Source organism: Motacilla alba, chromosome 20 (assembly GCF_015832195.1).
Source record: "Motacilla alba alba isolate MOTALB_02 chromosome 20, Motacilla_alba_V1.0_pri, whole genome shotgun sequence".
NCBI lineage: Eukaryota > Metazoa > Chordata > Aves > Passeriformes > Motacillidae > Motacilla > Motacilla alba.
This window is the reverse complement of record NC_052035.1, coordinates 3936393-3952636: the sequence shown is the minus strand read 5'-3', so window position 1 is coordinate 3952636 and position 16244 is coordinate 3936393. Positions and strand designations below refer to the sequence as shown.

Sequence of the window (16244 nt, the reverse complement as noted above, 5' to 3'; positions counted from 1 at the left end):
TGGGAGAAAACAGAAGGGAAGAGCTCAGTGCTCTGTTCCTTTACCAGCACAAAGCTCCAGCAGCCAATCCCTGCACACACAGTCCAGCTCTGGCAAGTACAGCTGGCTTTTTCTCCTAAAATGAGCTTCTAGGATAAGCAAAACCTGGTGGTGTCTGCAGGGGTCAATGGGACAAGAAGAACACGGGGATGTAATCAAAGTTGTGCCACACTGATGCTTTTGTGCTTTGTTCAGGTACGGAGCTGGGCTTTGTTTTGGTTTGTGTTACTTAAACACATTTTGTCACAAAGCTTTTCACAGTTTGATAATAAAAGTTGACCCATTTCTCCCCAGGGATATAAACACAGTATCTCACACATCCAACAACTAGCTGAACTTCTTTTTGCTCTCAGTTTGTGACACAACTGCCTGGAACATTGATTTGGTTAATAGACACAAATGGTTAGAGAAAGCACATGGTAGGGACTCTAACCTAATGAAGAAACAAATTAAAAAATATATGTATTTTACATACAATAGTAACATTAAATTTTGAAATAAATTGCCTTTCCTCTTCTGCTTTCCACAAAAACACATAAAAAGCCACAGGTATCAATAGTGCAGCCTCCATACAAGGACTCACACTGCTGGAATTGCAAATAAACCTCCACTACTGTGGAATAACCCTATCAATGCAAGTGTCTTACTGGCCAATTATTAGTCATTTCCTCCATTCCCTTCCACCAGAATTACCTACTGTATTTTCTCCTGTTCAGATCGAAAACAGGATAAATACATGCTGCAGGAACCAGAGGGCCATTTGTCTGATCTTACTGACAGAAGTTTGATTGATGCAAGGAAAATTATCACCTCACCTGCAGCAAAACATTTTGATGTGGGCAGAGGTGTCTGTGAGCGGATAACGTTATAGCTGTCACTCCAGCTGCTGCCCTGGAGAGCAGCTAATGAGAAAGGCAAGGAACAGGTGCCTATAAAAATCTCAGAGCTGACACAAATACCTACAATGGTTTTACCCAAGACAGAATCCTCACTTTTTTACAGCTTTTCAAGCAGGCAGTAGAGTACATACCACTGAGTGCAGTAAATACAGGGGGCTGCTAATTTACTGTACACAGCCATTGGAAATAGCTTTCATTAGAACACCTCCCCAGCTGCACAGTATGAACTTCAGGAGGCTGTTTCTTCGTGCTCTCACGTGGCATGCAGGTCATGCTTTGTGTTAGAAAGTTTATTTTCCTGTAGTTCCTGGCAGCACCATTGTGGAAGCCACACTCAGCTAAGCAGCAAGTCCATTGCTGATTATCATTTCTATAATTTATTTTTTCCTGCTCAGACCTCAGATAAATCTGATCCATCTGTGCCACTCATTCCTGCTTTTGAAGCAGAAATATAACTCTCTGCCAAACCTCTACAACATCCTCCCCCCCAAAAAAATGCCAGGAGTAAAATGCAGCTTCCTAAAGTAAGTTCAGCTGCCACAAAGTTGGCTCTGAGGCTCCTTAGGCTTTAGAGAGTTAAGCAAATCCTAGGAGCACACAGTGTAAAAATATTCTGGGGTGTTTTTCATGTGCTTAGAGGTCACAGACACTCCGTGGTTTACATATGTCTATTCATATGCCAGCTGGGATGGTGAGCACTAAGTTGTGTTTTCCAAGTAAATACATCTGTTCAGCTCTTCCCCCTCCCAGTTTCACTCCATCTGATTATCTTCTAGTTGGAACAAACAGGCAAACAGGGAGGCTCCGTCTCAAGCACTGTGAGCCACAGAAAAAGCCCTCGCATTTAAGGTCAGGTAGCAGGTTCACTTACCCCAAATGATCAAGGCAAATTTGACAGGAAAAGAAAAAACCAACTCACAGCTAAGGCTGGCAACCTATTGAGATGTATGCAACAAAAATAAAACTTAAATGATAAATACTGAGCCTTTGCTAAGCATCAGTAAATTCTGGATGTAAAAATACCCAACCAAACCAAATAGAAACCCAAGATATTAACCAAAAGGGATCACTCTGGCTGGGAGCCTGTGGTAATCACAAATCCTCTGAACAGAGAGACACAGCTCTCCCTGGATTTTCCTGGGAAGCTGTGAGAAAACTCAGAGAAAGAATTACAATAAAGAATTACAACAATTTTTATCTCAATCTCTGCACCCGGCAGGCAATCTCTGTTTGTCAAAGATGTTTACAAGAACGAGTTCCTTCTTGACCAATAGGTGAGAGAAGGTTCCTAAAGGCCAATCAGGTCTTAGGTCCACCATTGTTTCTATAAGAACTGTGACTTTCTAGTCATAGAAGTGTCTTTTCATGCCTCCTGATGATGGAGTCTCTGTATCACCTTTGGCTGTCCCCTTTGGTGATAACTGGTGACACCTTCAGTGACAGGAGCCCTCCCCCTCCCTGACCACATAAAAATACCCAGGGATGAAGCAAACATCAGGATTTGGTCCAAAAATCCCCCACACCTCCCATAAAAAGTCAGCAATAGTAGTGGAACCAGCTCTAGCAGGCAGACACACCAGAAGTGCCTGATAATGGTTAAGGTGAATCTTTCTTTACCACTCAATGCTTCTCTTTTTATTTCAGGTTTTTATGATACAGAGAGTTTCACAATACCCTGCAGACCACAACACTCCTTCCAGCTTTCCCTCTCCTGGGCTGCATCTCTGTTTATTTCCAGTTTAAAACTCAGCCTTGAAACATACTTCTTGATTTAGGCTGTTCCCTCAGAGAGACCCCACAGTATTACACCAAAAGATCAGTTCTTTCTTTTTCACAAAATGCATTTTGAGGCAGTAATAAATGCTAGAAATTCCAATATGCTGCACAGTGTGCTGTTCACCCTGAGAGCTGCAATGATGGGTGATTGGTGCTGGGATTTCACAAAAAGCATTCCAGAGCCTGTGAGAAATTGGAGAGGATTGAAACTACCATTCATTACTCCTGAAAAAAAGCAAAGGAAAAGGGTGGGAGAGACAGCACCAGACAAAATCTGAGACTCATTTACTCCAAATGAATGTGTATAATGGCCAAAGTACCAGCTCAGCTCACTGCTGGTGACAGTCTGGTTGCCAGATCTCAAAATACTTTCTGTGCTTTATTCCTGTCAGAGTTAAAAGACATAAATACAGAGAGCAACAGAAGGAATTCTGAAAAAAAATTTTACGACAATCCCACTGCAAATCTGGGAGTTTCACCTCCTGGATGAGTTCCTGAACTCCACAGCACTTGCTGTGGAGCTGAGAACAAGGGTGACAGGGCTGGAGCTCAGCGCTCTCAGAACAACAAGGTCACACACAATGTCCCTTCATTCATTCTTCATTTTTGCTGGACAATTGTGTTGATAAAACAGCACAGGATTCCCAAGGCACTCAGGTACAGTTCCAAAGGCTTGGCACAGTAGGTGCAGCAGGAGCCCCCATATTCCCTCAAAATACCCAAACTTTAACATGCCAGGGAACACATTTTGGTGCTGGGGAACAAGTTCAGCCCTCATGGTGTGCAGGGTTAGAAACGTGGTGCAGGAGCACACACAAAAATCCTGCATGTCCCAGCTGTGAAAGCTTTTCTGAGGCACAGAAATCCCTTCTGGGGTGGGCTCAAGGGATTTCTTTCTGGGACTGACACCAAAAGGCTGTTTGATTAAAAATAATGTTACATTTAACCGCACCTGAACTGAAAACTAGTGACTTCCATCCAGCCTCCATTAGTTATTTTTGAGGTGTCCAGGATACTCTCTCAATAATTCATGTATTATTTGTTACTGTTTGATGCAGAAGTTCACCATGTGGGTGATCTTGCAATGATCTGCCATATGAAACATTGCTCATGGAACAAGTGCTTTTCCCTGACCATGTAGCACATGTTTATAGTGCCTTTCCTTGGCTCTGCTGAAGAGGTTTGTGTTAGAATTGGGGAAAGAAATATTAATTAAATCCATGTGCTTAAAGGTTTCCCCATTCCACAGCAAGAAAGGGAACAAAGCTGGTAAGGAAATGTATTCATTGTGGAAACAAAAGAAAATATTTGACAAAAATACCTGAGAGTCCAGATTGATATATTTTCCCCAGAACTGACAGCAGTTCTTCAACAGAACAAGGGACCTTGTGAAGACACTTAAGACACATAAATTAACCAAACAAAGCCAAGATTGTGATCAATACGGGTTCACATTCAATACTTCAAGATTGATTATATTTAGAAGAAAGGATGAAGATCTGTTAGCTGCAAAAGCTGGAAACATCCCACTCAAATAAGGTATAGGTGCTACACAGGGAAGATAATTAAGTATTTAAAGAGCTTATCTAAGGCTGGTGAGACTTTCTATAATTTAAAACCTTTCAATCACAATCTTTTTTGAAGACTCTTCTGCTTTATTTATACAGCAGTGCTCATGATGCAAGAATGACTTGTGCATTCTGTGGCCTGCATTTTACAAAATGTCGAATGAGATTAAACATTTTTTTCTTCCTGTCATGACAGCTGTAATTGAAGTGAGATATATGAAAAATAATAAAACTTCCTTATGAGTGTAGAGCTGCTACACCTGGGGCTGAGCTACACAGAAAATTCTCATCCTCTCTGTTGAAAGTAAATCCTGTAAGAGAGAATAGTCTGGTCCCTATTGAAACTATCACAGCTCTAATGAAGGCTATTAAAATTCCCTTTTTGCTCAGGAAACACCAATAATCCCACTCTAAAGACTATAACAGTACTGTGATTCCATAAAGATGAGATATAAAGACATTATGGTGAATTTGAGGATAACTCAATACCAGAATGATTTTCCTTAGTCTCCTTGACTAAATGCAGTGTCAGTTAATGCTGAATCAAATCTCACTGGGCAGGCTTTGAGAGGACCATGCATGTGGGGAAAAGGTTCTTTCTTGGAGACAAAAAAATGCATTTTTCCTAATTATTCAATTTTAAATCCTGTAAGGGAAATTAATGAAACAGTCTTAAGGAATCCTGGTGGTTATATATATATATATATAATTTGATATAAAATGCTTGTTTATGATGAGACTTCAATTCTCAAGAGCAGTTGGGTTTGTGACTACAACAATGAGCATAAAACCTTCCACAAGCAGAGTGATTGATGCATGCTCTGAATGGCCTCACCAAAATGCAAATAAATCAATGTACCAAAATTCTGGGTCGTCCTTGAAGCACAATATTCTAGACACAAGTGAAACCAAATTATCCACAAGGCTCCTCAAGTAGAGCACAGGTAAGGTTAAGTAAAAGGGAGGTGGGAGAAAACAATGCAAGAGCAAGCACAGAAGTGTTTATATTTAGAGTTTCAACCTCAGAATCATGGGAAATACTGATAAATCACTATTTGATGAGCAGTCTGGGTCAGAAGATTCAGTAATACCCCATTGCTGATCAAAAGGCAGCAGGACATGGTCAGCAGTGTTCACAAGGGTCAGTCAAAAAGTCATGAGCAACGTGAGCAGCAAAAGAAGGTTTTGTGTAACCTGAAGGCAAGAAAAGAGAAAATTGTAGAAGCAAGTAATCCAAACCTCTTCCATTTTAATTTGTGTCTGTACCCTGCTGAGGGAACAAACAGTTTGGAAGTTGTAGTCTGTCATGTAAGTCAGTAGTAGCTGCAGGGTAATAAATAGGACAGTAAAGCATATGCAAAGTCTGATTTATGGGATCCAAACAAAGAGAGCCCAAGTCTTACAGATATTTGCATCTTCCTCACATGCAAACAAGCGCTGATGGAAAGTTTCCTGCTGAGAAAGAGAGAGAGAGAGAGGCAAGAGATGCACTGGAGAGAAACCTGTTATGGAAAAAAAAATAAAAGAAAGAGGACTGGAGTAATTTCTTTAGACAGGGGTTTTGTGTATCTTGGCACCAGAGCAAAGCACAATCACAGAATCACAGAAGGGTTTGGGTTGGAAGGGACCTTAAAATTCACCTCATTCCAACCCCCTGCCATGGGCAGGGACACCTTCCACCATCCCAGGCTGCTCCAAGCCCTGTCCAACCTGGCCTTGGGCACTGCCAGGGATCCAGGGGCAGCCACAGCTGCTCTGGGCACCCTGTGCCAGGGCCTCAGCACATTCTGAGTAAGGAATTTCATCCCAGCATCTAATCTAAACTCTTCTCTTTTAGTTTGAAACCATTCCTGCTCACCTTGAAGCTGTAATAGCGCAGCTGTTCAATAAGCAGTGTGGACTTTTGGGAGCAAGGAAATATCATATTATGGGTTTTTCTTCTCAAATTCCTAGGCCAATTTATAAAGAAGTTGCAGGGTTTTCTGTAACTATCACCCCATTGTTCAGCAGGTTTCTGGTCTTAGATCTAAAGCACCTTTAAAATTCACAAAAAAAAGCTGGACGGGGTGATGGGGAGGGTGTGACCTGAGGCAGTCTCCCAGTACCAGAGGAAGAATTTACCATGGCACAACATCAGAGCAAAGCTGGAAAGCAGTGCAACAGGTTTGAGGGGGTGGTTCTATGAGAAGAGTATTTCATCAGCTCATTTCATCCATGAGAATGGATGCTGGGAAATTATTTGCTTTGAAAACTGAAGCAGTCTTCAGTTGGGTAGAGACGGGAAAGGAGGGCTGCAACATCTGCACTCCAAACTGCAGTTCTGGCTGCTTCCTGGTCTCACAGTCTCAGTGAACTAACTTCCTAGTGATCATTCTTTCCTTAACACTGCAACAGGCTCTTCAATCTCTTCATTCAGACAGGACAAATGCAAACATCACCATCAGCTGCTCCCTGGAGTTCAGTCACACTGGCTCAGAAAGCAAACCAGCTCAGCTCCAGCATTCAGAGCTAAATGCTGTGCAAACATTAAAAATCCCATTCACCTGAATTCCTGACACAAACTCCTGCAATGGTCTCCATGCAGCACCACTCACAGACCCCAAAAGCCTTCTGCCAGCTCCCAGATTGGAAGCTGAGAAGATTCTGGAGCTGCCTTAATGCCAGTATCCTTAGCCCCATCATCAGTCAAGTGTTTACAGAGCTCCCATCATTTGTTTCCTTGTGAACTTTCAACCTTTTTTGCTTCAGGATTAGAGGCTCAGCTTGTAAATGCCAACCTCTAAACCAGCAGAGGAGTTTAACCTTGCAGAGGCTGTAGTGGTGTGTTGGCAGGAGGGAGAAGAGTGTGTGTGGCACCCAGACCTGCAATCTCTGATGGCTGAACACCCGCAGGAAGAGATTGTTTAAGGAAGGGTTAAACCTCACCACAATCCCAAGTGCTCCAAGATGTACAAAACAAAAGAAAGCTAAGTTAAATAAGTCAGGGCAATGTAAAGAAACAACAAATAATTTCTATTGTTTTATATCTTGCCTTGCAGTTTGTTTAAAAACAATAAAAATAAACTCTGTGCACATGTTTCACACATCCTAAGAGACTAAATCATGCACTGTGCAGACTCACAGGATGCTGCCAGCAAAAAATGAAAGCTCAAATCAAAGCAAAGACAGCTGGGAATTCATCAGCACCTGGCTCAGGGCAGAAGTTGTCCCTTCCACAGGTGATGTTCAACTCCCTAGTTCAGTGTCCTACAGCAAATGCAAGACTTCTGCTGAAAGCCTGTTAGCTGAGGAGTTAAATTACGGCATGTCTGAAAGAGATCAGTATCTGAGCTTCTTTAGCACCTGGTACTGCAAAACTTTTAAAAGTTCCAGTAACCACATTGGCTTTAGGTATTTGCATCTACAGAAACAGTTTTCTCTTTTCTTTGGAAATTAATTGGTTTCTCCCACAGACATGGGATCTACAGGTCTCACTGTATTGCAAATACACCCTTTTTTTTGCAGATTTATTGTTAAAGATTCTCATACTAACAGTCATCCGTCCTTACTAAGATATCTGGTATATCTTAGCTTGCATTTCACATCAAGTAAAACATTACTTTTTTAGTGGGTTTTTTGGGGGGGTTTTCTGGTTTTGGTTGTTGTTTTTTTTCCTGCAAAAGAAATATATTTTGGTGCGAAAATATAATTGTTATCTCTGCCCTGCTGAGATAACAGCTCATGCTCAACAATTACACCCCATAAGTGCCCAAATCTGCCTGAATCATCCCAGAATCTTCACCAACATCCACAAATGGTGACAGATGACACTTCAAGGGAGTTTTCTTGAATGGAAAGCAGTTAACAGCATTGTAACCACAGGGTGGATAAATTAGGAACAGCTTTAGATCCTATTTTTCAGGAGAAGCCCATTAATAACTTCCCTACAATTAAGCAGGCAGAGGAAGGATGAGCAGAAGAGAGTTAACAATGCATGTGACTCATCTTTCGTGCTAAGTCTTTAAGTTCAGTCATAAGCAAAAGAAATGTGTAATTTTGAATTTTAATGTCATGTGAGCATCATTAACAATCAGTTTGCATGAAAATCTGTACTTTAAAAAGGAACAAAGAATGGAAAGCTGCCGGGTTGTTTGATAATGGCACATATCTGGTGGTCATTCACTGCAAGGACACTTCCAGGCAGCAAAGGCAGGGGGCTGTGTTCTTGGTATTTTATGTTCTTTTCTGAGCATCAACAGTCCCGAGTTAATCTCTATGCAGTTGCCTTAAACCTCCTTAATAATTCGAACTAGAAACTAAAAGTTTGCATGTACAGGTGTGATAGGAGAGCCATTATCATTTCCCAGGTTGTTAGAAACAAGGTGAATTTAAACCCTGAGTACTCCCTGCTCATCTTACAGAGGAACAAAAAGGCTGCTGAAGAGAAAAACAAAAACTTGGGGAAAATATAGATTGAATTGACAATACACCATTAGTTTATGAACTTGTCTTGTACCCCTTGTGGCTTTGTCTCCTCCTGAATATGTTTGTTTACACCCTCTTGATTAATATAAACAAGGGAAACCAGGAAACGTATTCTGGACCATTGCTGCAGGTCTGTGTGGCACCGGATGCAATGCTGACAACTGGATCCTTTCTGTAAACTGCACACTTATCACTCCTCAAGGAAGTGGCTTCATTTCCCAGCTCTGTTTTGGAAGTTAAACATAAGGAGAGGGAAATATTTCCTTTTGAGAGGACTCATGTTTCATACCACTGAACATCTACGATACAACAGCTCTGTCTTCCATCTCCTTCATTGGCTTCACAGATATGAAGTTGGATGGACAGAAGAGAAATTGGAGTGCTTGTAATCTCTTTGCCTCCTCTCTTCTTACCACACACCCACCCCATGATTAAAACTGAGTTAAAGCAACAGCCACTGAACTGCACTGAATTAAACAGAGCAGTGACGAGTTCAGGTAATTACCAGCAGATGCCAACAAAGGGATTGGTGCAATCCCTACACCACTATGACTGCAAAGAAATAAAGGGAGAAGTGGCTTTTTCAGGCACTCTGTTAATGACAGAGCCACTCTCCCTCATTCAGGTATTTCACAGGCAGCACAGCCCTCACAAACAGCCAGGATGCACCTCCCAGTCTGGGGGTAGTGCTCAGAGCTCCTCATTAGGTGTTTTAGCAGATCTGTACTCAGCTTCTCACAGCACAGCACAGCACTGAACACTGACTGTACTTGTGAGAGCTGGGAGGAAACAGGCAAAGAGAGAGCAGGCAGCCCGAGGGAACCCTCATTATCAGTGTCCTGACACTGCTGGGAGCACCAGCCAGGGACCGACTCCTGCTCACAAGCTGATAGCTTTGAGGGCCTTGATTAATGTGCAGAACTCAGGCAGATGAGTTCAAATGTGCCCAGAAACTTCTGTGATCTGGATGAAGCTGATAAATTCAGATAGCAATCTTTACACCTGCCAGCTGCTTATTAATGCACATGGAAAACCTGCTTTTTTGACAGTAAAATCTAAACCAGATGTGCCACAGCTGAGCTTGTCTCCCCAGGAGTTCTAAGGGACAGAGGGACGTGGTCTTCCGGCCACTCTGATGGCAAAGGAGGACAGTTCCAATACAGAACCTACTTTTCATACCCACACCCCATCTCCTGGGTGAAGTATGGAGACCTGAGCATCACCAGCAGAGGTTATATTACCCCATGATGGCCAGGATGTTTTTTGTGTCTGTTTTAATGAGCACATTTGGCATTAATATCTCAGGGTATAGAACTATCTGTGTATCAGGCATGAAAATATTAAAAAAAAAAAAACAAAAAACAAACAAAAAAACCCCCCAACCTCAAAACCCTAAACAAACAAACAAAAAATCCAAACAAACAAACAAATGAACGAACAAACACCAACCAAACAAACAAAAACCAAAACAAACAAGCAAAAAAAAAAAACAAAACAAAGCCAATACAGAAAATATTTAAATGGTTGGGTCTTTGTCACATTTATCACATCTCTCTATAACAGCTCTACAGGAAGTGAAAAACTTTGGGGTTGGTGAGCCTCCTCCATGATTACATGGAACTATCTCCTCATCCCAGGAACACATTCCAGAGTGTGTTACACACATGAGTCACACACTTCCAAACCCACACTGAAATTCTTGTTTGCAAGGAAATCAATGGAGAGCCTGATGTGACATTTCGAGAACCAGCTCCAGCCCAAGATCAGGCTCAGCTAAAGAACAAAGATGTTTTCATTTCTTATGATTTTAAAGCTCCAGAAAATTCTTTCTCCTAGTGGGACTTCCTGCTGTTGAATATTTACCTGAAACTATTCTGGAGTCAGTTCTAGTAATAAATACTGAGACAGCAAAATACCTGTAGAGCTTTTCCTTGATGAATCTGTCTTAGTAGTGTAAATCTGAAATGTTCACAGTGTATTTCATACTGGAAAAGCTTCCATATATGGATTTATTTAAATGGGTAATTATTTATCATGTTTTTCACACCTGAGTATCTCAACTCCAACAATTTGACAGGTTTTCTTGATTCAGTTCATTGTTTAGTGCTTTTGTCTGTGCTGTTTTCTTTTGTTTTGTGGTTTGGGGTTAGTTTTATTTTGTAAATTCTGGTGTCTTGCTTTTAGGAAGAGACTCAATCACTCGAGCAGATTTCAGTGTGTACCTGGTGAGTCAATAAACAGATGGTGGAATTGCAGTGATGAGCATCACACCAGAGGAGACCCAGAGAGAGAATGATAAACAACTCTGACAAGGAGCCCACCTCTCCCTCTGGTGTCACTCAAGGCATCAGCTCCTCGTGCGACTGATAAAAGCCTGATAAAAGCAAAAGTGAGCTGTCCCAAATACCACAGTGATGACAGAAAGCCTCTCAGGTAAGAGACAGGTTATTTTTCCTGCCAAACACTTTGAAAATCCACTAAGACAAAATTGAAGAGAGCTAGAACATCACCTTGGAGGTCTATGGAGAGGCTGGGCTGAGGCTCAACAGGCTCCTCCTAACCCTGCAGTAGTAGAACAGACCCTACAAAAATGCCAGGAACCTTAAAAGCATGTTGAGGTAGCAACAGGTAGCAGGAAACAAGTAGCAGCCTCTCATTTTAAGAGGCTTCTGGAGAGTGAAGACCTCAGAAAAAAATGGCTCATAAAAATAGGACATAGATGCTGTAATATTCCCTCTTTATCAGTTCTGCTCGGATTCCTTTCATATATTGAGTGATTAATTTGGGCATCCAGAGTACCTGAAAGGGATCAAGGAATAAAAAACTAACTGCAAACAGTTCTCCATACACCCCCACAGAGTTTAAAATGTTATCCACAGCCTTACCTGATGTGGCATGTGTCCTGGAAGGACACCAGCATTAATAGAGACCTCAAATGATAAAATTCTAGCCAATTTCCACAGTATTTTAAACAATCTTTATACAAGCAAGGCCTACATTTTGCTCAGAATACGAGGAACTGCCATGCAGCTTTTACTTAAAAGAAAATTACAGGCAGGAAATGTTCCATTCAGGTGTGAGCAGTGTAGTGAGACACAGAATCTCTGGGGCTTTTTTTAACTGCCCTGTACAAAATTGTATTAAATTACTATATGTGCACCAGTGAGAGAGAAGAAATAGAGAAGAGCTATTTCCACTGGAGCACCAAAGGATGGCAAGGGGGGCAGATGGAAATGATAGGTTTTTCTGGCCTGGCTATTATGATTGGAGAGTGCAAAGAGAAGAATAAATGTATTGTCATTTATTCAAGCCAGAAGACAGACAAGCATTAGCACATACAGCAAATAGCTGCCTGGAGAACAGCATTTTCACAGGATTACAAATGTATCTCCTGCCACTAAACATACTGGAATAATTTGGAACTAATACTGTTATATTCTTTTGTATAAAATTGCCAGTAATTTCTTTTCAATAATACATTGCTCTTAGTGAAGGTGCCCACAGACAATCAAGGTGCTGTGTTTAATTTCATTGATCATTCCGTTTGCTGAAACAGGAATTTACTATCCAATTTGGAGCTTAGGAGTATGCACATTTCAAAGTAAAACCACTCTTCTGATATCTATCAAACTTTTTCTTTCAATATTGAGACATGTAAACTACTTTCTGTTCTAAATACTCCAATAAAACTTCTTATGCATAGGGAAGCAAACACATCTTTCAATTAAAAAGATTACATAGACACACTTAAATCTTAATCTTTGTTGAATCACCCTGTGATTTTATGTTCCTCTGATCAAGAGAAAGCACGTGAGAAGCAGAGATTTAGCTTGGATTTAGCAGGTTTAGGAGCAGGACTATCAAATGAGCAAAACCTCAATTACAGGCTAATTGAATGTATGCTCAAGTACATTATTACAATTCAATAATCATCTCTCCAGAATTAAACAATTCCAATTTGCTTTCATTGCCGCCTGTGCACATGCATTACAAATTTGCTATTATTCACAGTAAAATTAGTCAGGCTGGTCGGAAGCCCAGTGTGTCACAGGGTGGTACTGAACTGACCTCAAATGAGCCACTTAACCTCACCTGCGTCCTAATCAGGGATGAGGAGCAGGATGGGACCTTCCCACAACAATATGATCCTGTTAAAGTTCCTTCCAGGTGGGTGCATTGCTGAGCAATCCAGCAATGAGGCCATCAGCACCTTCCCTGCTGGACATCCAGCCATTCTTGGTTTTAATTTATTCTTCTATTTTTTTCCCAAAACAACAAACATGAAGTTTGTTCCCAACTGAAGCTGAAGTTCCCAACTGCACCAAGGGAAACACAGGTTGGATATCAGGAAAAAGTTTTTCACAGGAAGGGTGATAAAGTTCTGGCACGGCTGCCCGGGGAGGTGGTGGAGTCACCATCCCTGGGTGTGTTTGACAAAGCCTGGATGTGGCACTGGGTGCCAGGGTTTAGCTGAGGGGTTGGGGCTGGGTTGGGCTGGATGATATTGAAGGTCTCTTCTAACCTGGTCATTCTGTGAATTCTGTGAATTCTGTGAATTCTGTGAATTCCAGGCACCTAACTGAGCCTGGAGTGCTCTGATAGCTGCTTGCCCTGGAAGGGTGCCTTCCCTCTATTTGCTGTGGTACAATCCTAGGTGTGCCCCTCCTGGCAGTTCAATCCCCTTTTAATTGTGAATTAATTCCTCCAGATTTGAACAAGATACAAGATCACTGGATGGGAATGAAAAGCACTTGGCATCCACCACAAGCATTCTCCTCGTGATCCATGTGGTCCAAACATCTGCACCACACAACACTCCAAGGCATAACAAAGGCATCTGATCACCAAAGGACAGATCAGTTGGCAGAAAACAGCACAGTGGACAACCTGATCTCATTTGTACAGCTGCCCTCTGTTTTCATACCCTCCACTTAGATCAGTAAATTATACCCTGTGAGCAGACCCAGACTTCAAATTCCTCTCACCCTAAACACAGAATACCTCAGGAACAACCCAGCCACTTTCTGAACTCACCACCTAAGAGACAGTGAGCACTCCTGTGGTGCAGCTCAAGGTAGGTTTAAAAAATAAAGAAAGAAGAACTCAGCAGAGGGGATAGCACTTCACCACCTGCCACGGGAAGGTGAGATTAAGACACACCTTGCACGTGTCAGGCTCTTGAATCATGGTAAAATGGCTAAAATCCAAACACCCTTCAAGAACTACTGATGCTTCTACTCTGGACTTCAGGGCGTCAGCAGAATCAATCCCAGCATTTACTGCCAGCAGCCCTGAACAGTCTCTGCTGACATGCAATACTGCACCACAAGATTATTTCTGCCTGATAAAATACTGGAAAGGAAAGCAGCTTGTGAAGCTGACTGACAGTCAAACTATTCAGCTAACTACAGTAAAAGTCCCCATAGCCACCATATTTTACTACAAAACTTTAAAAGAGGGCTGTGTCCAAAGCTTAAATTCAAATATGGGGAACTGCCACGCAGCTTTTACTTAAAAGAAAATTACAGGCAGGAAATGTTCCATTCAGGTGTGAGCAGTGTAGTGAGACACAGAATCTCTGGGGTTTTTTTAACTGCCCTGTACAAAATTGTATTAAATTACTACATGTGCACCAGTGAGAGAGAAGAAATAGAGAAGAGCTATTTCCACTGGAGCACCAAAGGATGGCAAGGGAGGCAGATGGAAATGACAGGTTTTTCTGGCCACTTTAAATTCAAATACCCAAGATACCGACTTAAACTCAAGTCACTTTCACCCTTTTTCCTTATTTTAACATGAACGAAAGAAGGTCCAACAGAATGCCAGTTTTCATAGACAGTTATCCCCCAGGAGGAAGCACTCCTTGTGCAGGAATATGGTTTGCTGCTCCTACCTTTGACGATGAGCTCGGCGTAGTTGGAGACGCCGGAGCCGCCGTCGGAGCGGATGACGCAGCGGTACTTGCTGATGCTGCGCTGCGACGTGTCGGCCACGCTGACCGTGGCCGAGAAACGCCTGTGGTTGACCACTCGAGTGACCATCAGGGCTGTGTCCCTCCCGTTCCACTGCTGCAGAGGCAGAGAGAAATAATGCCATCATGGAGACAGGTAGGTTATGTGTTGGTGCATCCGTGTGTAAGTCGCTCTTTGGCGTGCTTAACATGGTCAGAGCTCCGTGTTCACGTTGCTGGGAGAGGTTTTGGACAGCACGGCTTTTCAAGGGAAGAATTCAGCCATTCCCTCAGGAAATCCACAGGGCTGTGTGAGCTGGGCCCTAAATATTCTTATACCTAGGTGAGGGTGGGCAGGCCCTGGCACGGGGTGCCCAGAGCAGCTGGGGCTGCCCCTGGATCCCTGGAAGTGTCCAAGGCCAGGCTGGACAGGGCTTGGAGCAAGCTGGGACACTGGAAGGTGTCCCTGTCCATGGCAGGGGTGGGACTGCATGAGCTTTAAGGTCCCTTTCAACCCAAACCTGTGATTCTAATATATATTTAAGTTTGCATTTCTATTTAATATTTGATCTATATCTGGGCTTTTGGTGTGTTCTAAGGATACAAAGAGGATGAAGTGTCTGGAAGGGAACACATATGAGGGGCAGGACACTGAGGACACTTGGCTTGATCAGAGTAGGAATTCAGTGACAGGGACAGGAGCCAGGGAATGGCTGGAGCTGTGTCAGGCTGAAGAGCAGGGAAAGGTTCTTGCCCAGAGGGTGCTGGCACTGCCCAGGCTCCCCAGGGAATGGGCACGGCCCCGAGGCTGCCAGAGCTCCAGGAGCGTTGGGACAGCGCTGCCAGGGATGCCCAGGGTGGGGCTGTTGGGGGGTCTGTGCAGGGCTGGGGCTGCCCTGGGTGATCCTGGGGGTCCCTCCCAGCTCAGGACATCCTGTGATTTTAAGATTAGCTCCTGCAGAGGCTGCAGAGGGGCAGGTCTGACTGCCACTGTGCAGTTCCACCCAGTGTAATTAGAGGCCCAGCTTGGATGTGAAAACACAACAGCTGAAGGCTTTGTGTTCACCTGGGAAAACACTACAAATGAACAGATTCTGTAAATTTGGCCTTTTCAGATGCAAAACTCTGATTCTGGACCAATTTAAATAAATTGGTTGGATGAGCAGACATCCTTGTATATCCAGCATTCCCCAATAAACCTCTCTACCAATGCCAGACTACATTTTTCCAACTGGAAAAGGGACAGGCAAAGAATTAGCCAGAAATTGTTCTCCACAGGATAAACACCTCAACCTCCTCATTTGTCCAGTTATTGGGAATTTTAAAGGAAAGCACATTGCTGTTTTGGCAGTTTCCACTAAACAGTTTTTAGGGGTGTTTCCAAGGCTATTTTCATTAAATGTTGCAGTTTTAGAGAATGGAAAACAGGTTTTCATTAACAATAGCAATTCTTTTCTCCCCAGCTCTGCTTCTCACAGGGAAAGGTTCATATCGCTGCAGGTCAGAATTGTTTTCACACACATCTAATTGTAACTGGGAAAATATTTT

General features: G+C 42.6%; 1 protein-coding gene across 10 annotated transcripts in view; it reads right to left on the bottom strand.

Moving 5' to 3' along the window:
- The window catches only part of PTPRT (protein tyrosine phosphatase receptor type T), a 450746-nt gene that overhangs the window by 255436 nt on the left and 179066 nt on the right, over positions 1-16244 (bottom strand). For all 10 annotated transcript variants that reach the window (XM_038158539.1, XM_038158540.1, XM_038158545.1 and 7 more), the window contains exon 6: positions 14640-14814. In XM_038158539.1, coding sequence (XP_038014467.1) covers positions 14640-14814 — 175 coding nt within the window. The remainder of the gene's footprint in view (positions 1-14639; positions 14815-16244) is intronic.